The 22,027-nt window shown below is 31.4% G+C and overlaps 2 protein-coding genes across 2 annotated transcripts in view; both read left to right on the top strand.

The window, feature by feature from the left end:
- Positions 1-22,027, top strand: part of LOC105342829 (deleted in malignant brain tumors 1 protein) — an 87,964-nt gene that overhangs the window by 50,492 nt on the left and 15,445 nt on the right. Inside the window, exons 14-16 of the mRNA XM_066069297.1 lie at positions 17,312-17,474; positions 17,569-17,687; positions 18,553-18,576. Coding sequence (XP_065925369.1) covers positions 17,312-17,474; positions 17,569-17,687; positions 18,553-18,576 — 306 coding nt within the window. The remainder of the gene's footprint in view (positions 1-17,311; positions 17,475-17,568; positions 17,688-18,552; positions 18,577-22,027) is intronic.
- On the top strand, positions 1,989-9,727 carry LOC136270738 (deleted in malignant brain tumors 1 protein-like). The gene is made up of 10 exons (XM_066069298.1): positions 1,989-2,076; positions 2,227-2,371; positions 2,675-2,835; positions 3,150-3,290; positions 3,730-3,876; positions 7,143-7,289; positions 7,697-7,899; positions 8,096-8,496; positions 8,702-8,955; positions 9,145-9,727. Exons 1-10 carry the CDS (start codon positions 1,989-1,991, stop codon positions 9,312-9,314), a joined length of 1,857 nt encoding a protein of 618 aa, XP_065925370.1. The 3' UTR covers positions 9,315-9,727.

The following is a 22,027-nucleotide window of genomic DNA, read 5'->3' as shown; positions in this document are numbered from 1 at the left end:
ATTTCATGTGATAAAGAATAATTATAAATTTTTACATATATATATACATATATACATAAATGTTTACAAATTTTCTCGGCAAAAAATACCTTTTTCATCGATTATTGCCATGTCTTGCTTTGTACAATTGTACAAAATGGTAACTTTATTGAAATTTTTTTTTCACAGAGAATTTAATTATTCTAGTGTGCGAATATAAACTTAATTGTGTTTATAAATTGTGATTATAAATCTGGCAAAGACGTTCGTATGTCCACAATATGCTATATTCATAATTTGATACAAAATATATAGCAAATATAATCAGACTTTTCACATATGTTACTTCTTTTTTAGAACCACTAGGTCAAATTAAACAAAGCTTGATAGAAACCATCATATATAAAATCAAATTGCATAGACATTCTAAGAAGGGAAATTTTTACAAGTATAGATAGGATTTGTCTTTTAAAAAAACATCTTCTCAAGAACAACAGCACCATAAATGCCAGTATTCATACCGAAGCTTGTTTATATTGTGAAATGTCAAATTGGTAAAACCAAGTCTGTATAAAACCATTTCCGTTCTCTTTACACTCATCAGGGTATTAAAGGTATTGATAGGAGATCATCATCACACGACCTTTACATCTGACCAATCAGGAAAGGGCTTTTGCTGCTTTAGATATCTAATGAAACTCTTCAAAAGGAGATAGAAAAATTAATTGACGCTTGTTTTCTATGTAACCTGCGATATTGAAATCAATCACAGACATGAAGCATGGTTTAGATTGGCTGGTGTATATAAAGATTGCATGCAATTGTATAGGTCGTGCAAAGATGATTTATTATCGATACCTGCCAGACCCTCTGACGAGTGTAAGGAGAAGGGAGTTGATTTTAATCAGCAAGTATCCTCAGGTAGCGTAGATTCCAAATTGTTTAAACCATAATAACAGGTCAATACTATTGCCCCAAACGGGGTTTTTAACTATTACAATAGAACCAGTGGAAAATGATTTTTAAAATTTCTTTTCAAAAACTACAATGCTACAATTTATGAGATTAGTGGTATCCTCAGATATTATAGATTCTAAATTTTGAAAATAATTACCCAGGGTTAATACCTTTGCCCAAAAATTGGTTTAAAATTCAGCATTTAATTTTATTGGAAAAATGTTTTAATATTTTTATTTTAAATTTACATTACTGCATTTAGTGATATCGCTATGTAAATATCTTCATAATTCCATATTCTTATTTCAAGGTCTTAATGACCTCCTTTCACTTTTGTAAATATTTGTAATTAGTTTATCATCCAGCTGTATAAAACTCGATACGTTGAGATCAAGGCCAGGGATAACAAGATTGGTCAGATGATGCATCTTTGATTTTATTATAATGATACGTGATATATGATGTCCAAAAAAGTGTGTTTCTTTTTATATATTGTTTTAATGTGTTCTTAAATCTTGGAACATTTTCACGGTAGTTTTTAAGAGTTTTCAGAAGAGTTCCACATTATTTAATCTCAAAAAAGATACTAGAACTGTTGCTTAGGTATCGATCTGACCACTGGCCTCTTGGTTATCTGAGAGCAAGAAGGCACAGCTAAAAATCTGGGAACTACAGAAGACTGGTCATTTAATCGAGATGATTAAACAAGGAATATACATATAAATATAAGTTATCCACAGCAGATTAAAAGAAGCAATAATGTTTAAACTTTTTTGTTAAGAAATACATTGTTGCTGTTTACAAACAAAATTTTCAAGTGACCTATCTCAGGCACTTAATACAAATACCGTTATAGATAACATCATAATAAAAATAGGACCCTTACCGTACAAGATATCAGAACTTTAATGAACAAAACAAACAAGAGAAACATTTAAAATCAATGGCATCAGAAAACTCAGAGAATGATTACATAAATTATCATAAACAATAATGCTTTGAAATGTTATTAAGAAGAATATTTTAACAGTTATGTTATACTATGGCAATTTATGCTACAATCTTTTATGCTATTAAATTTAAATTTTCTTTCTTATCGCAACCTTTATGGACTGATTCAACAACGATCAGGATACACAAGTAAGACACAATTATCATCCCATTAATCTTGTTCAGAAAGAAAGTTCAGCTTGACATAAGAAAAAAAAACACGGTCAGAGATAATTAAATACTAAATTCATAACAAAACACTATGTTAAATGTAAACTCAGTAATAAAAAATCTCTTTAGACGTGAGATTAGTTGGAAGTGGATATTACGACAGAGGTACTGTTGAGGTTTACCTGAATGGACAATGGGGAACAATTTGTGACGATCGTTTCAATAAAGCAGACGGTGACGTTATTTGTAGGATGCTGGGATTCAACTCCTCTACGTAAGCTATTTACATTTTCTTTTGTGCATCCATTGAATGTCAATGATGTTAGTTGTACATACGCAACTAGTAGGTAACAATTTTTATGTAGGTATCAATTAAAGATAATTGTTTATAATCAGGACACATGACAAGGTCTCAAAACTCCACTTATAATTCAAATAAATATATAAATAGGTTTAGCTATGTAAAGACACACCTATCTACTAAAAAAATAGTAAAAAATTATATTCCTTTGAATGTCTTTGGTATTCCTTTGATATGGTTTCTTGGTTGTTTTTAATTTTTTTTTAATTTTTAAAGTAATATTTTTGGGAGTGCTCATTATGGCACGGGGAGTGGACCAATATTGTATCAAGTTAATTGTAATGGCTACGAAAATGACATAGCAGAATGTGGATTGAGCGACTGGGGCACTACTGGATGTGGTCACTACGAAGACGCGGGAGTACATTGTGGTGATGGTTAGTCCTAGCTACAGAATTTATATTCAGGGAATTTTTTTTTTTTAAAGTTATCATTTTGTTTAACGAAAACACTATGTGACATTGCTTAAAATATATAGAATTTATTGCATCAACGGTTGTGACTGTACACAATTTCTATTGACAGTTGGCTATTTCATCACTGAGCTAGTTTTGAATTTGTTATTTTAAACTTCAAAATGCCCTCTGCAGGTGCATATTTCGTTCAGGAAATGTGAACAATAAAATTAAGAAAAATAAACCTCGATACTTGATTATATAACAATTCATGGATATTCCGGTTTTTCTACAAGGTGATGAATACGAAACAACAAGCATGAGCTATGGCACCTGTTACAGTCGCGTTTGTTATAATGGCGGTACCTGCATTGCGTACAATAATGGATATCCCGGGTACTATTGTAATTGTCCGAGCGGATTTACAGGGTTACATTGTAAGTTTCAACAGCTTTAATCTTTTATATATTCTCTGTTTCGTAAGGGCTTGGCTAAATTCGTATCACTATACAGCAATATCAATTGCTGCAAAGGAACAGAGATGCGGCAGTTTACAGTATCTGTGAAAAATATATATAAAGGCCGACACAAGTTCATTAATCATTCACACCTAATTGTGTTACATACAAATGAGTATGACATGAAGATAATTGAAATGATATACTGTATACAGGTGAATAATCGCCCGTTTTATTTTCACCCTCGTTGCAATTGTCGTCAGGCGAATTTCAATGTTTCAATAATCTGTCTTCAAATACAACTGTGTCTTGGAGAAATCAAGACGGGGCAAACTGTTTTAAAGTGAATAAGGTGTCAAAAACAACATGTGATGAATAACTCTTTATACAATATTATTTTTGTTGTTCAATTTATTAGGTCAAAATTACGCTACAACCTATGACGCATGCTATCCAAATCCCTGCCAAAACGGTGCAACGTGCTCCAGGGATTATTATTACTCGACAAACTACTATTGTTCATGTCCAAGAGGATACTCGGGCCAAAACTGCGAATATTATGTTGGTAAGAAACATTTTCATTTCGAATTTTCATAGAATTTTAGAAATAACGCATTATTAAGCCTTTTATAAATATACAATATTATTAATAATTCTGCATGCCATTGTTTAAATCAGAATGTTATGAAGAAATAATGACATGAATCGCTAAGCTTTAGATGGAAATTTAAAATTGTAACCAACTTTTTTCTTGTATTGGTTGTAAAAGTGTTTAAAGTACACAACTTTCACATAAATGAAAATGATATTTGACAAACAAAACTATTATCCCCCTTATGACTATCTGCCACTGAAACCACCGTATGTTAAGAAATATTTCTTAAAATTTTAACATTGTTCCGAAGAATGTCTTTTTAAATATAATGCCGATATCACATTCAACAGATCTAATGCTGATTACCAAGATATGTAGCATGCAAAACGTTTAAAAGCAAAATCTAAATACCATGGCAGCTGTTGTCCTGATAGCACCAATATTTTACAGTTTTACGATTTGAAAAATTACCTTTTATTTTAAAACAGTTATTCATTATATCTACAACAAGCTGAGCATTTAAATGAATTTGAAAACATTGTTATTGCTTGTCGGAAAAACGATTAAACTTATGTATTAACTCTTAAACAATTGTAAACATACACATCAAGTTTTTAAGATAATTTTCAATTTCGTATATTTACTATTATACTCTTGCATTATCATTAAATATAGTGATGTTATGAGAGAAAAAAAATCCTGTAAATTGCCCATAACATCCAATTTTATTTCAATGCAACCGAGGCATTTTCAAAACATCATGTCAAATAATATAGGAAAACATTTATATATATATATATATATATATATATATATATATATATATATATATATATATATAGGCCTTACCAAATTTTATTTCTATAACGTATGATGAAAAAAAAACATTCTTAAATTTCGGCATCAATCGTATCCTTTGCATACCAAGCAAATGAGTTCCATAGCAACAGAGCTCAGCAGACATTATTTTGTAATCTTTAAGTTATTGGAAAAGTATTTGTGGCGATGGGCAGTTATGAAAAACACGTAATCTGATAGTGTGCATCCTTAGATACAATGTTTATGCATTTTTTATTTCATATCTTAGACATCATAGTTATAAATAAAAATAAGAAGCATATTTCAGGTGTTCGTTTGCCTGCTTTATAATATTTGGGTATGGACGGGGTGAGTCGTGTTCCAAATTCTTCTACTGATGTTTTCTGATATCTTTATATTTATGATATACTTCATGATTTAGTATAGAGTCCTATCATTGATATAGATAAGTCAATACTAATCTTTCTGTACTGTCTAAAACTACAATAGTACATGGATAAATTATTTTCCAGTAATTGTTACATTTTATTTCAAAGTAAGTCAATCTTTCTAGATTAAATGCCTGCACTATACCATTTTGCAAGATTTCTGATTTCCATGGCATCATTTTTATAATCACCTTCTTCTTATTAACTGAGTAACTTCTTCCTCTTTTCTAAGGACAATCTCCTGAAGTAGCTAGCCATCTGAGCTTAATTTTTGCTGACAGAATCTTCTTTTGCCACCATTGTCCTTGACCATTCTCGTGTTTAGAGAGTCAGACACCTCTTCTGTGTCTTACTTATGTTTAGTTATTTCACCTATTTCACATATTTCTCTCGTAAAAAGTATGTTTGTTCTTTGGCGTATCCTATGGTATTTTCTAAGTTGAGTTCAGAAAAAAGTGTATTTATCTTAAAGTCGATGTATCTGACGAGAAAGATAATCAATAATCTTAAAAGAGTACAGAAATTTTACTGTTTCTTAATTTAGTAAATCGAATGTATTAATACGCGGCTATGTAAAGGCTGTCCGAAGCTAAATATATATCGAAAAATGATACTTTTTTATTGATCAAAAAATACTTTAACCGAGCAAGTTTCTTTAAACTTTTATTACATGAATTAACAGTGCCATCCAACACTATATTTGATGTATTTTTGTGACGTCATATATTTTTCTTAAGCACGTAACGGGCGTATTCTAACACGGTAAAAAAAATCTATAAAAATTACATCGGCGCAAGTGAATAATGACATTAAATCAAAATATTTTTATGAAAATTCTTCGAAAAGAAATATATTTTACAGTTCTTGCTGGGGGCTCATATAAATATTTCGTTTATTTGAAATATTGTCAAAACATTTCGCACCGCCATCGAAATTAGGCCAATTTTTACCTTTTATGCTCGATTAACACAAAATTGGGTCAATCGATAGGTTTCCCCCAGCAGGATTCACATTGGTACTTATTTTTTCTCCCGATTTCACGTAAAATATACTAAGATTGTTTTTATCTTTCACTTGCGCCAAGCCGTTTTTATATGCATATACATATCACCATTCATTAGACTTCACGTAGCAGGGGGAGTCTCAAACCCATTAGATTTTGAATAGTTATTTACCTATTACGAAGCTTTAAAACTGTTGATTTTTTTATACTCCATATCGGTGATATTGAATTTAGTATCACAAGTATTTTCTTGTACAACAGTGTCTATGTAAAGGAATGAAGTGGTTTTTTATGCAAAATAAATATCACTTATAACGTTACGATACATTCCCTAAGAACGATCGAAAGGAATGCAGATCGTGACGTCAAAGTTAACTATGACGTCAAATTTATGAAGTACGGACAAGTGACTTTCTACATATTGCTGTGAAACTAATCGGGCAGCCTTAACATAGCCGCGTATGGACTTTTACTGACCAATAAACTTCCATAAAGGTCTTCTTTGTTATGATGATAAAATCACGAACTTCTTTGTTTCAGAATTTTGTATAACTTGAAGATATTAAGAACATACTGTGTAGATTGAAATTATGGAATTTTTTACCTTTCTTCGAATGTTGACCCTTTAAACTCAAATTACTCGTATTTGATGTATTATATGCATACCAGGGTTTTGTGATATTGTGATTTTTTGATATTGGATAGTGTAGTAATTGAGCTTGCTTGGTATGAGCAAGATTTTGATATTGATCATCTTTTTTCTTTTAATAACAGTTTTTAATTAGTTTTGAAACTTTTAAACAAGGTTCATAATTTTCCAATTGATAGTAGTTCTTAAATATTTCATTTTTTTTATTTGAATATTGTGTTAGCGTATTTGTCCCAGCAATTTTAAGTCAACCAAATTTGTTATTAGAAAATAGGAAAAATAAATAACTGAACTTGTCCATATGTTATACGTTTTATGAACTTGTTTTTCTTTTAAGGTTATTATGAAACAACATCATATGATCCCTGTTATTCCCACAATCCCTGTAATAATGGCGGTACGTGCTATCATAACTATGGATACCCAGGATACTATTGCACGTGCCCTAGTGGATATTCTGGACGTAATTGCGACAGCTATAATGGTATGCATAATGTAAACTTCTGTTTTACATTTAATATTTCTATGGATTCATTTGATTTTTTTTTGGTGTTTTTGCGTCTTTATTTATGAATAATAAACTCGTGAAAGTTTAATATGCTATATAATTAGAAATTCACTTATTCAATACATAAGGATTTGTGTATGATTTTTTTATTTGCATTTTCTTCTCAGTCGGAAATTTGGGTATTTAAAAATATCCCTTTTTTCCATGTCACATATTTATGTCTAAAACGATTTGAGTCTTTTGCATAAGTGTTTCTTTGTCCCCAAATTATATATAGAAAAATTCAGAGTTTTTTTAATCCATTCTTATGTAGAATTCTTTAGGTATTTTTATTTATTATATCTATTTATTGTATATGCAAAATGTTTGGGTCATGTACACAGGTTTATCGATAGAGAGCGCTATAACCGTCGGTTGCAACGAAAACAACTGGGATGTAGCCGTGTATCTTCCTCCCCTGTACAGCAGATACTCGGATTTTAACCCTGGTGACCTTTATCTGGGTCAAGACAGCTGTACCGGATACGTGGACGGAAATTATCTACGTTTCCGGTCTGATTACACTACTTGTAGCACGGAAACTAGAGTGAGAGTCATCCAACGATATCAAAGTTTATGATTGTGTTTTGGATTAAGAATCGATAAATTAGAATATTTTGTACTGAATGAATCTTACAGTCAATAGATAGCATAATTAATGTAATTTTGTGTACTTAATGTATACTTGTATATGATAGTTGCATTAATCATAATCGTTATTCCTTATTCATTTTGATGTATAGACTTCCAGGGATAATATTGCTCACACCAACGAAATCATTTATGCTGTTCATGACCCCAGTCATCACTTCATCGTTCGTGAATATCGGTTTAGAGTGCCAGTTGATTGTTTTCTACCCCGAAACGAGGAAAGCTCCAACCATTACAATCACGGCCATGTCACTATTCCTCCAGCACATCACGTGACCGGCTCAGCACACCACACGGTTCATCTACGATTTTACACAGATTCTTCCTTCCAACATCCCAAATCTCTGTATGGGTCCAAAGTTGGTGATACTGTGTATGTTAAGGCGTTTACCGATGTCAGAGACTACAATCAGAAAATGAGGCTGTCAGACTGTTACACCACGCCCACATTATCTTCATACTCCAGTTTAAAATATTTCATTATACAAAATGGGTAATGCATTTTTTTATTCACTAGATAATTTTTTTTAAAATAAAAAATACCCCTGTTTAATCTAAACAGTAGTTAGCTTTTTGCTAAAATATCAGATTAAGATTATGCATGAGAAAATTTCACAAAGAAATGTACCTAAATTTGAGAGTATGCGAATTGGAAAGTAAAATGTCTAAGGAATTATATACCAGTATATGTTTTACAGATGTGTTATCGATCCAAATGCAGGGATTTTGTCACAAAATACGCACGAAACTCGCTTCTTTTTCCAAGATTTCGAATACTCAACCAATCAAAATTCATTATATCTTCACTGCAATGCTACCTTTTGTAAATCAAACGACTACAGCGCCGCTTGTGAGCAAACTTGTCATCACAAGCGATTAGGAGGGGGTAACGTCGTATTCGATGGCCCAGTGGAGAGCTTTGATGTCAATGACGCTGTCAGATTGACAAGTGGTATGCATGAATTGATTATTTGGTTAAATTGGGAATTATGAGAGTATATTAGCAGCATATTATTGCAATGATACGGTGTAATTATTTACAGTTTCAATGAAGATTTAACAAAATCAAAATAAATCTAAACTTTGTATAAGATGTGTATTGTCAAGAATCTATGCGAAAGTTCGAAGTTCTTTTTTACAGCTGACACAGGTAGTAAAGGAAATAGAATATACTCCGGAAATTCCACAATATTGGTTGTTATCTCCCTTGTCTTTGGAGGCGTAATTCTTGCAATGACTATAACCATCGTCGTAGGAAAGTTGAAGAAGAAAATGAGCCATAAAGGATCAGAAGTTGTAAAAGATATCTAATTGTTTAGGAACGATAAAAACTACATGTATATGTCTTCAATGAATGTTTTATATAATGCTATATAATTTCAAAATTTTTCTTTATACAAATCAGTTTGATGTTCAAAATGACTTGCACACCATTTCTATAGTTACAATACATCTAAATATTCTAAAAAAATATGTCATCATGTTAATCGCAGTTTTCAATTGTTAATACATGTAGTTTTGAATTATCATAATTGAGAGATCTTAACGATCTTTTTCTTGTGTTGTCCAATGTTAACTTGAGTGAATGGAACGAACAACCTAAATCTAGACAGAGTTTGTGAAAACTCGTTTCAGTTTTATGGTGATTTGTGAATTTTGTGCAAGCTTTGACCAAGAGTGTTAATAAATGTCGATTCTTTATCATATTAAATCATAAAGATGCTTTTTGCTTATCATTAATTCAAGAGTATGCCCGTATAAAACAAAATTAAGTCTGCTTAACAACTTGAGCGTTCATGTCTCAATCCATGACAAACGCAGTTGTGTTTCTTCTTTTGTAGACTTTAACACAACTTACTAAGCAACAAACATAGTTTCAAAAAAAGCCTACCGTATTTAGAGCAAACGTTTCACAGCAATTAGTTATCAAGGAAAACTGCGTTCATTTCTCCTTATTTTGACGTGTGGAAAAACATGGTATGTGCTTTTTGAATTGGTGTGCCTTAATTAAAGAATCGTTATAAAGCTTATTAGTTAAGATCGACTATAGTAAGGAAATAAAAGTATTCTAAGGAGGATCCGTTAAAAAAAATTAATACCACTCATTGTGATTTTTGTTTTACTGCAACTTGTACGCATTTACTTAAATTAGTCTTACCGTTAAGTTTCATAAATTGGCATTTGAAATAAGAATAATTCCCATTAAAAGCTTTCAGTAAATATGTTAAATATTGCTCTCTTCTAGTTCTATTAAAAATGAAAGCCCGAATTTCATAGCAATTGTGTAAAGTTAGTATTGTCGATTCTGGAGTTGCTTGAAAATAGATACTATTATGTGCACTATGACATTGATGGAATAGATACAATATATGCTCTAGAATTGAGTGGTTTGATTTTTTTTTTTCAAAAATAAACATTGATTGTATTTGGTACCCACTGACGGACACATTGCTCAAAAATTATTTCCTGTATTTGGATGTTTGTATGCAACTTAATTCAAGGCAATTTCATGTGTTTGATTTTATTAACTTAAAAAGATATTTCTTCCTATTCATATTACTCAGCAATAATTAAAACAATGATGTGCTGATCCTTCGCCAAAATGCAATTTAAAAAAGCGTTTATGATTACGACAGGAACACAAACATTTAAACATAAACAATCAAACAATTCCGTTCATTTAAAAACTTTTTTGAAAAGAACACAAAAACTGATATTCATACTACCAGTATCGAAGAGCAAAACTACAAAGATAAACGATGAAGAAGTTTAATTCAAAGGCAAATCCTAAAGTCTCGTAAAGACCAACAAAATATGATGTTTGTTTCACATTGTGTCAGTACGCAAAACATAGCATACTGTCGGGAATTGCAATTTATGTATCAGAGTTATCAATAAAAACAAATTCAAACGATAGAATCGATATGCAAATATATTGAAGATTGAATTAAAGTAGAAACAAATCATGAACTTAGTTCGGCCCTGTTTATGTATACATATTTACACAGTTATCAATGCATATGAGATAGAACGTCTGCATATCGTTCGAACCATTCATATCGGTCAAATAAACATGGGGCGGAGGTCGTTGATGTCACCGGTGAGTTTGTAATTGATTTTATGAGGCAAAACGTCAAATTATGTGAATGATTGATAAGTTTGGTGTTGGGTTTTTTGTTTTTGTAATTGGTATTGTTTTTACATAAACAAATCTGGAAATCACAGTCAAAGTAAATTCAGTTCAATACGATATCTTTTTATGTTTGAATAATGTATCTATAAATTTTATAGGGAATACTTATTTTATTTGATATCTGAATTGCTAGATGAATCAATCCATTATGTTTTGTTTTCCAGGTCTTTTTTGTTGCAGTTATAATAGGTATGTTGCAAAACAGACATTACAATTAATCGTATTATCTATGCAATTCATATTACATGTATACTTAATGGGAATCGACATTACCGACAATTACAGGAGCTGTATTACCTATATACATTAATGAAAAATTCCGAGATGAATATCATAAATATGAACAATAAAATGCTTGATTTTGAATTGTATGTGGGCTGTAAATGTTATTAACAATTGAAAAAAATCATCATAATGACGAATATATTAGTAATTCTAGTAAGTTAAACAGCCGAATAAAAGGACATAGCAATGCTTTTGGAACAATTTGTCGAATATTGGTTACCATTAGTTAATGTGAATGTTGACCATATAATTTTGAAATTGTATCAATAATGGAAGGCTCAGTAGTTAAGAGTAAAATTATAATCCCAACCATTCATGATGCAATTTATATAAAAAGATTTTTTTATAGATTGAATCGTACTTTAGAATTCCTATCTGTATATTTCTCAAGTTCAATTTTAAAAAGATGTTAAATATAATAGGTACATGCTTATAGGAAACACAATGTTCGCCTGCATACACGGCTTCTATTTTGAATTAAAAAAACCATTCTAGATAGTTTACGTCCAATATTAAGATAAGGAAGTGAATGAAAAGGATAAGTTTTACTTTTAGTTTACAACTATCTTTACTGTTTATGACCAGCTTGTTCTGGATACCGTATTTTAAGATAATAAATGTACAATGATATACCATATTTACTCTAAATGAAAGGGGAATGCAACAGAGCGAGCAGAATCTCAAAAAAGAATCAAAGTACTGAAGTACTGAAAGCCGGGCTCTTTTGGTGTGTCTTTTGGTGTGTCTTTATGCATATTGTGTAGTAAAGACTGAAAATCTCTCTCTCTCTCTCTCTCTCTCTCTCTCTCTCTCTCTCTCTCTCATGCTTTTAATGTCGGCAAAGCATTAGAGAGCGACCAAATTTTGTAAGCGGCTATAAACAAAAAATAAGTCTGTCTAGTAGAAGTTAAAAAGTTCAACAGTTGCTGCCTTGAATTTTGCACAAGCATTATATATTCAATCCCCGTTTCTTTATCGTGCAGCAAAGTAGTTCTTGGAAATTCATGCGCATTGTATGTGCTCAAAATGCATAGTAATGTTTTAAAACACGTTATTAATAAGAAAACTAAAAAATTTAAAAAAAAGAAACAAAATGCCAACACTTTTGACAAAACGTGGCTCTTTGTGTAACTATTTGGTATAGCGGAAGCTTTACCTTGACGCTATTTGGTTTTTTGTTTACTTGTGATATTTATAGTAACATTGGCGATTGGCCTGCCTATAGCCAGGACTCTGCTTTCAGCAGAGCCCGGCTAAAAATGAACTTTAGCAAACTTAACAACCTTAGAATAATCTTGAAAGAGGTTTGTTCCTTTGTTTTTAAACATTTTTGTGCACCTCTAGTCTGAATATTCTGCAATATATATAAATCTTTATCATATACTAATATTCTTCATTTGCAAATTGACTTTAATAGTAATATCAAAGTCTTGTAATAGTCGAGTTTTCAGATTTTCAAGAGTTCATGGTTCTTATTTGTTTGTGCATAGAATATTAAATCTTAATAAACCATAAAAAAAAATATAATAAAAAAAATAGTAAAGCACAGTAGAAACTCATTGAATAAGCTATATGTTACTCAGTTTAGCCAGACCGAAATAGACAGTGGAACATGCAAAAATCCTGAGTCAAAACATTATTATTACATACATAATGTTTATTAACTATAATTATAAAATATTTACTTTAAATGCAAAGCATTTTATAACATAAATGCTCAACGATGCATTTGTTTTGCTTTTTTCTCTCATGCCATAAATTTATGTGAATTTTGATTCTTAATGATACACTTTTAAATCTGTATTATAAATGGACGGCTATGTAGTTCAATAATATTTAAAAAAAAATATCATTATTGGTCATGATTTTGACAACTTACGCAATTTTTTTAATCATTCGTGAATATACTGTATCATTAGAGTTAGCTACCCAGCATATATATAATGGCTTTGATGAAATTCTTATGTACAGGATTAGGGACACCGATTACAGCTTATCATACCACGGAGGATTATCCAAGGCAGTTCTCCGCCGGTTTGTACGTTTAAAACATTTTTTTTTATATTTTTATTTTCACACAGGTGACAAATTAAAAGTAAAATGACTATATTTACTCGATCAAATGAAATACATAATATGAACATTTACTTGCATTGAGTCGATCTTTGTATATTATTGCAATTTTAAAGGTAAGCAATGTAAATAGATAAATCCTCGGTTTGATCAAATACCCCCAGGAATATTTGTTTTATTAGATGACTTATTGACAAATCGATACAGTTTTATCACATCAAAGGGACATGGTCACGATTTTGGTCAAATTTTATTTTTCGATATCTATTGTTTTCAATGCTTCAGTAAGACAGTCATAATAAAATTTGAGAGTGATTCGTAGAGCTATAAGAAAGATAAAGGGCTCGTAATTCTTTGTCATATAAACAAAGCTCGTGTCCTGGTTTTGTTTACATAGTAAGAAATCTTTTTTCCAGCTTATTTGTCTTTTTATTTATTTTAGGCATTTATAAACAGTTCCTAACGTTTAACACATTTGTGTTAGGTTTAAAACTGCAATTTTTACTTAAACTTTAAAAATGTAAGCAAACGCTTTGTTTACATAGCGAAGAATTTCAAGCTCTGTAACTTGCTTAAAACTCAACAAATGATACTCAAATTTCTGTTGTCATTAAAAATGCCTTTCTGAAGCATTGAAAATATTAAAATCGGAAAATTTATTTTTGACGAAAATCGTGACCATGACCCTTTAATAAGTCTTATCAAGCGAGGAAAACCTTAACATAAGAAAGCTAAATAGATTAATCTTCCATCATGTTAAGTATTCATTGAGCGCGATGGGCGAGGTAAAATATCATTCTTAAGAGTTCCTAAATCATCTAAATCAGCGTATCGACCAAAACAGCCCAGGAGTAAATGTATTATTATTAGTAAAAGAAGAACAAGGTAAGTCAGCAAAACTTTATTATATGTAGCATTTATGACCATTATTGGCGACAGTAAAAGCAAAGAGCTAATAAACCTGTAGTTCGCTCTCAAAAATATTCCTGACCCTAGGGACTAGAAATTTGCGGGCAATCTTGAAGACACCCTGTGATCAACAAAACAAAAACTATATAGGAGCTGACCAGATATCTTTTTAAAACACCCACAAAAACAAATCAATATTGAGAGATGAAAACTGACTTATTTCAAATGAAATATGATTCTAATTATCATAATTTATGCATCGATAAAATTTTTGATCACACTGATTGTAGTTAAAAACTGTTGATTTACTCTAGCTGAATCCGTTTTATTTAAAAATTAATAATATTATGCAAATTGTTTGTTGTCTCAGAAACAGTTAAAGCGCTGGCAGTTTTCTTTCAAGCTGATGTAATTAATGATATTACTAAACAAGATATAAATGCATGATAATTATATGTCATTACTGTATCCCAAGCTCTGTACGCCTTATGTCCTCTGGCTGGTATAGTCATGTTGCGCTGATACAGAAAATAATATGACCATTTAATGACTCTTTCGTTCGGCATTCTTTTACTCATGTGTTTGTAATTATAAAATTAAAATTGCACCGACAGGATATTCAGAAGTCAGCATAGAAAACGGGTATTATGGGCGTCTGTATGTCAGCCATTATGAACATGGTTACACCAGATCAGAAGTATGTTACTATGAATTCAACCGATACGAGGGGGAGACGATCTGTCAATATTATGGCTATTCATATGATACATTTATTAGGTATGTCATTTTAACTAACCAGTTATAGTTTGCAATTCAACCTTAAAGTACCTCACTACATCCAGAGTTAAAGTTTGCAATTCAACCTTAAAGTACCTCACGACATCCAGAGTTAAAGTTTGCAATTCAACCTTAAAGTACCTCACGACATCAAGAGTTAAAGTTTGCAATTCAACCTTAAAGTACCTCACGACATCAAGAGTTAAAGTTTGCAATTCAACCTTAAAGTACCTCACGACATCAAGAATTACACTTTTTAAAACAGTACGTCACATGATGACAATTGAATTGTTTGTATATCTTAGCACAGATTTGTGAACAGCAGATCATAAGTTTTAATCCCTACGATGCTTTTGTTCATTTTAACTGACCTAAATGTCTAGAATTTTTTTTTTATCAAACGTTAAATTTGACTTGTATACGGCCTATGCATCATGCTATCTTCCTTAATAACTCTTATGCTGATTAGGAAACTAGGTCAATGTATTGTGAGCCACTTTTATTAATTACAATGAAAAAAATAAACCGTGAAACTTTTTTTGTTTTTTTTTTAAATACAGCGTATTTCCAAGAAACAGCCACAACACAGTGAGCGCACATTGTAGTTCATACAGAAATGGCTCATATAATTTTTGTGACATTCGAAGACTTGGCAACTGTGCACATGTTGTTTACCTACAATGCCATCATGATGGTAATTTTTTTCAGATTTCATACAATTCTCTAAAAAGTTCACTGTGATAATAACTTGGTTGGTCTGGGTGTCAATTCGTGTGAAACCCAAAGGACCTTCAAAAAAGTGGGAATTTATTTGCAAGCGTAATGTTATCTAACTAAATTTAAATCGTATATTGATACAATTCTAAATAAATAATATATTGATTTACTCCTGACAATTGCCTATTGTAACAAAGTTGCCTATTGTCAAGTGTTTCTTTTGTTGACTTGATGGCATAATTTATTAAATGATATATCAAACGTTCCATTACATTTTAGTCATCTGCAAAACTTGAAAATGTTGGATAATAGAGATATTAATTGAAATTTATGTATTAACAAGGACATTACAATTTTGAAAACGAAAAAAGAACTTCAGCAGGTACTTAAATAGACTCTCCCATGATTTTCTAACACTTGTTTGATATTTCAGCGTCATCTACAGTGCCGTACGGATGGTGGACACGAGGTGAGATATGAGTAAATATTAAAATATTTGCAGCTTCCATTGATATTTCTACAAAATAAATAATATTGTATTTTAATCTTAATATTATATTTTAAAAGTACGGATTATGTCATTTCTTTTTTATTATACCAAGAATCATATTATAATAACACATATAATGCATTGAGAACAAATAGCTTCAAATTGCATAAACCTTACAAATAGTAAACAGTTTTAATATCAATCCAAAATCAGTAGAAAATTGTGTGGCTTACGCTTACTTACTGATTACGAAATCAAGACCGCAAAATCTCACTTATCAAAATTGCGTTTCACAGAAACAACAGAAACCACAGAAGGAACAACTCAACAACAGTTCACTGTTGGTAAGTTGTGTTATCACTCAAGAGTTTGCATGTGTCACTCTTGATATAATTCAAAAGACATGTATATAATATCATCGCCTCACCTTCACTGTAAGTTTTCAGTTTGAAATACATATATTCTATGAAGAAATAGCATTACTATTTCTGTTTACGAACACGACGTGGCAATTGCAAATAAGAAAAAAGAGACAGGTGCTAGAAAAGCTGCCTGAAAAAAATATTTTTAAACCCTACTTTTTTTTTTCGAGAAATTTTTCTCTAGCCCTGATATCCATGTATCTTATAGTAATTTTGGATTAGTTATCAGGTTATATATAGTTTCAAACTTCGCAAAGGAAGATAGGTACAGAGTCTAATAGATATATCGCTTATTTTGATTTAAACAGGTAATTGCAGCAAAGAGAAGCAATTGTACATGAAAACGTACAAGGCAAATGATGTCCGTGTTTCACTTTTACTTTCTTGTTGTATATATAATATATTATATCATTGTGAATAAAAAGAACATTTCCATTGGCAGGATATTCTGATGTTACCTTAATGTACGGGACTTACGGGCGTGTTTACATCCGACATTATCAATATGGCCTCGACAGATACGAAGTATGTTCAGATGGCTTCTCTAATACTGACGGAGAGACGTTATGTCGATCAAAGGGATATTCGTATAGTTCATTTTCAACGTATGTTAATAAATACCATTTAATGATTGTCTCGAATGTAATTTGCGTTATGAAATGGCATTGTTTTGTTCATCATTTTCATTCCTTTTTGCAGTACCACTCCAAGGAACCATTACCACACAGTGGCCACCAATTGCTATTTATCTGACATTTCAAACTGTATCATCCAAACACAAAGCTACTGTTCACGGGCAGTATATCTCTATTGCTCTGGTTGGTACAACAGCTCATTTTTCAGAAAATAAAATCACCGTTTAATACGTAGGATTATTGTACAATTTCAATGCCATAATTATTAATTGATGGGTGTGGAATTACATTATGTTTAATGTAACATTTATGCTCCCCTCCCTTGGAAACACCCACGAACAAAATGGAAGCTGGAAATTAGTGGGGTTTGTTAATCAAAGGCGCACAACTCTGTCAAAAATTGCTCGATCGTACCTAAAATCTTAATTGACCTAGATATCATTATGCGAAATCTGTATATCAATGGTGTAATACATGCAACCTCTGCGAAGAAAATGAAAGGAGGTTGCTCAAAAATGTGTTAAAAATCAATTTTTTAAACTTCTTCTGATACCTTAATGATAAAACTTCCATTTTTTGTTGACAAGAATGTATTAAAAATAACGATGAGTTCGTTACATACATGTAGCAAGAAAATAAATAAGAGGTACTTGGGTATTTATAATCAATGGTTAATATCATATTATACGTTAAAAAAGTTATAAGGTGTTTTAAGAGATCAGTTCAAATTTTTAATCTTTCATATCCTGAAAAGTATTGAGATTACTTAAGAATTATATCTAATGTTTCAAAATTGTTCTGAAGATCAACTGATTCCCTACTACGAGATCAGATCGTGTTTGTTACCTACCTGATTAGAAAGATCCATTTAACAATATGTTTAAAAAAAACCTTTAAGTAATGCTAAAACAAATAAAGTACATGTAAAAAATTGTGTATTTGCTTGAAATAAAAGATCGGACTGTACGTGATAAGCAAAAAAAAAAAGATATCAGAATAAAACAAGTTATCCTGCAGAGTCTAATTATTTTTCTTATTGACGTTTTAGGTACAACGACAATTTCGACAACAAGTAAGAAATCAATATAATATAAAACTGATCATTTACTATGTTCTCGTTACTTTGAACTATTACACTTGTAGTTTCAGTTTATGAAATTAGATGTACACTGCAGTAGAGATATATATCTAAAGGACTATATATGGTTTGAGTCTAAAATGGTTCCCTTAAATGAACATTGTCATTTTACTGTAATTCTCTGTTTTATTTGTACAAATATATATTTGAAGTTTTTCTCATAATTTTCATTTAGATTTTAGTGCCCACAATTTATAAATATTACATCATAAAATCTACCTTTCTTCGCCATTTTCGCATTTTTATCATAAAAAGGCTTGTTTTGAAGCAGTTTTTCTGTAAGGAAACATTTAGTTACTGCTTGAACAAACAAAACATTTTCACCAAAGATGTATCTCTTTAGTACATATAAGTGACAACAATTTCTTGTTCAAACAGTCGCTCTATATTTCCCATTCGAAAAAAGTTTTTAAAAAATGTCAATTTTTACTGGATTTGATTGAATTATAAAAATAGCGTAACCTCTGACGTCATTTACTGTCAGTGAGTGCATATAAATCGAAAAATAGGTGAAAAACATATTTTATGTCAACTCTTTTATAAAATAACACAACAAATTAATGTACCTGAAACACTTTAAAAATAGCGAATTATGGGGGCCATTGACTAATATCATATATAGTTCTTTCAAATTTATGTAGCAGTCATTCAAATCTATGGCAATATGTTAATATAAATTATCATTACTCTTAAAGCTGACATGAATTCATAAATACGCATTATTTCCCTTTATCTCCGACTACCGCCATATTAGTTGTCGATTTCTATTGTTCTGCTCATCGCTACACACCCCCTATATAAGGCCGAGAGCACTATTCATGCTTCACCGCATTCAGTAATTTCATACACCCGAACACGTTACCTTGGACGAAAAGACTTGTAAAAACGCGTTTACAAACATAATATGACAACCACTGCACTGGCAAGATATATCCAATAAACGACGAAACAAGACAGACTGAAATCCAGGCGCAGATACTTCGAAAATTGTAGACCGTTTTCCTGTGTATGTTATAGCGAGCGCAGCTCGCCGGCGCGCAGCGCCGGCGCGAAGCGAGCTCTACCGGCAAGGCGTGTGTGAATAGAATGAATAGAAAATTCGGACTAGTTGCACATTCATTCAACGGATTTTTTTGGCGTCAGTAAATCGGACCAGTAATGCATCGTTTTAATCGTTTTAATCGTCCCAGTAGTTCCCTGTAATCATGGCAATTTTTATCACTTCACACTCTCACTCTCACGAGAATCAGCAAGACAAATTTAGACAGTAAAAACAATAACGATGTAAGCGACATACAGTCAATGTTACCTCTAAAGTTCACCTCAGTACACTTTCAATCAAAAATAATCGTGTGACGTCACAAACGTTTACACATTGATCCGATATATTTTTTCGGAGTCAGTAAATTTTGACCCACAATTCATAGTACCAATGGTTTCCAACCTCACGTTCCAACATCACGTTCTCCCGAGAATCAAAGTAAAACCTTTGAAAAGCTTATAAGATGTGTAATTTTAAGAACGTCATGCTTTTTAAGTAAATAAAACAGTATACTTCGCATACTTTTATTTCTCAGGGGGGGTTTTAAAGAGTAAGACGACACTTAACCAACGTCAGCTTTGACGTCACAATAAGCACTGATAAGGGGAAATTACTCTAATTGAAGTTATTGTAAATCTGCTGAAATGACCAAAATCCTTGCAAAGGCTAAGATAAAGAACAGCTGACGAATAAGGACATTTCTTCAGATACAGGAAACAGTTGTAAATTGCACTAATTTGGATGAATGCTCACAAAAATTTTATTCACTATAACGGTAATTTCCTGAAACGTAACGTTATACGTAGCAGCGCCTTTTTTTAAAGGGGGTGGGTGGGTGGATGGCAGCCTCATCCAAAAAATCTTTGCAAGCAAAAAGAAAAATTAATCATGAAAATTCTAATCCTTCAGCTCTTTAGCAGTTCAATGGTTTCTTTATTTTCACTTCCATTTATATTTATTACATGCGGGGCGGGGGGGGGGACAACACCATGTTCTTTTAACATGATAAGCAAATATTTTTAAGCGTAAATTAAAAACAAAATTAAACATTAATTATTTTTTTTTAAGTGGAGGGGCAAATCCATGGTAAGTCGATTTTCTATGTATAAATTGACAAAAATGAAAAAAAATTTAGCATGGGGGGAGCTCTATGATGAGTCAAGTTTTATATGTAAGTTTAAGAAAAAATGTCTACTGCAAAAAAAGGGGGGAAATCAATAAATCAATCATAATCACAATCACTTTAAAAGAGGAGATGCAGTGCAATGAATATTTATATATTAAAATCTTTATTATTTAACAACATTGTATCTGAGATTAAACTATTGTTCTACATATAAATAAATAAATAAATTATAACAAATCTTATAAACTATGAATAATGAAAATTTACTGAAAAATAGGTATGTTTTATCTTTTAGCATTCAAATTTCACGTTGTTAATTTTATTTTATTAATTTATTATAATTCATTGTTTGATCACATGCTGTGCTCGCCCCAACGGTCGCACCGTAAAACATATTAACATCGCACATGCGCAAACCACACACTGTGGCAGATCGAGCAATGTCAATTATCGCATGGATTTTAGAAACGTGGCGTTTTTGTAGGAACGTATGGACACGTTGTTACTTTCTTGGATTTACTATCATTCAGCTACTGTGTTGGATGTAGAGTCGCCGGGGTTTTCAAGAAGATGCAGACGTTATGAACTCTATATGAACTACACACGTGTTCGATGTGCATGCGAAGTAAGGCAGCACTGTCTGTGCAAAATAAAACGCATACCTTGGACATCCTTTCAAAGAATAAATATATTTTGTATATCATTGATTGTTGTTTTCTTTATTACTACATTTTACTACAATGTGTAGTTCATGCATTTAGAAGTCCATGCAACGTGAATGTCTCGTTCGGAAAGCAACCGACCGTAACTTTCTCAACCGGTATATATACCCCAGTGGCAGTAGAGGAGCGATCGAAACTAGTATGGCGACAAAATGCTTTTATGAATTCATGTCAGCTTTAAATAGGTTATTTAAACTAATGATATTCTTATACATGTATCATATTAGGTAAAACATAGATAAATTCATTTTTTGCATTTAAAAATGTTTAGTTTTAAATCAAAGAAAATGAAATCTTTGATTTGTCCACAACATAGTTTTTCGAAAACCAATAATATTGTTTCTGTGTTGATTATGATATTGAACATTAATTTCCTTCTATTTCGAAGGAGACTTATCAGGTCATCTTTTGACTTGAAGAAACTTTTTTGAAGCACAGTCTTTATTAGGATATATTTCGATGCTGCTTTGTTGGTATGAAATGCTAGGAAATTCT

This window comes from Magallana gigas, chromosome 8 (genome assembly GCF_963853765.1).
Source record: "Magallana gigas chromosome 8, xbMagGiga1.1, whole genome shotgun sequence".
Lineage (NCBI taxonomy): Eukaryota > Metazoa > Mollusca > Bivalvia > Ostreida > Ostreidae > Magallana > Magallana gigas.
This window is presented reverse-complemented; position numbering and strand designations above follow the sequence as displayed.

Coding starts and splice junctions, on each gene's coding strand:
- LOC136270738 (XM_066069298.1), top strand. CDS start 1,989: ATGCTACAATCTTTTATGCTATTAAATTTAAATTTTCTTTCTTATCGC. Junction 3,291..3,729: donor CGGATTTACAGGGTTACATT/GTAAGTTTCAAC, acceptor TCAATTTATTAG/GTCAAAATTACGCTACAACC. Junction 8,497..8,701: donor TATTTCATTATACAAAATGG/GTAATGCATTTT, acceptor TATGTTTTACAG/ATGTGTTATCGATCCAAATG.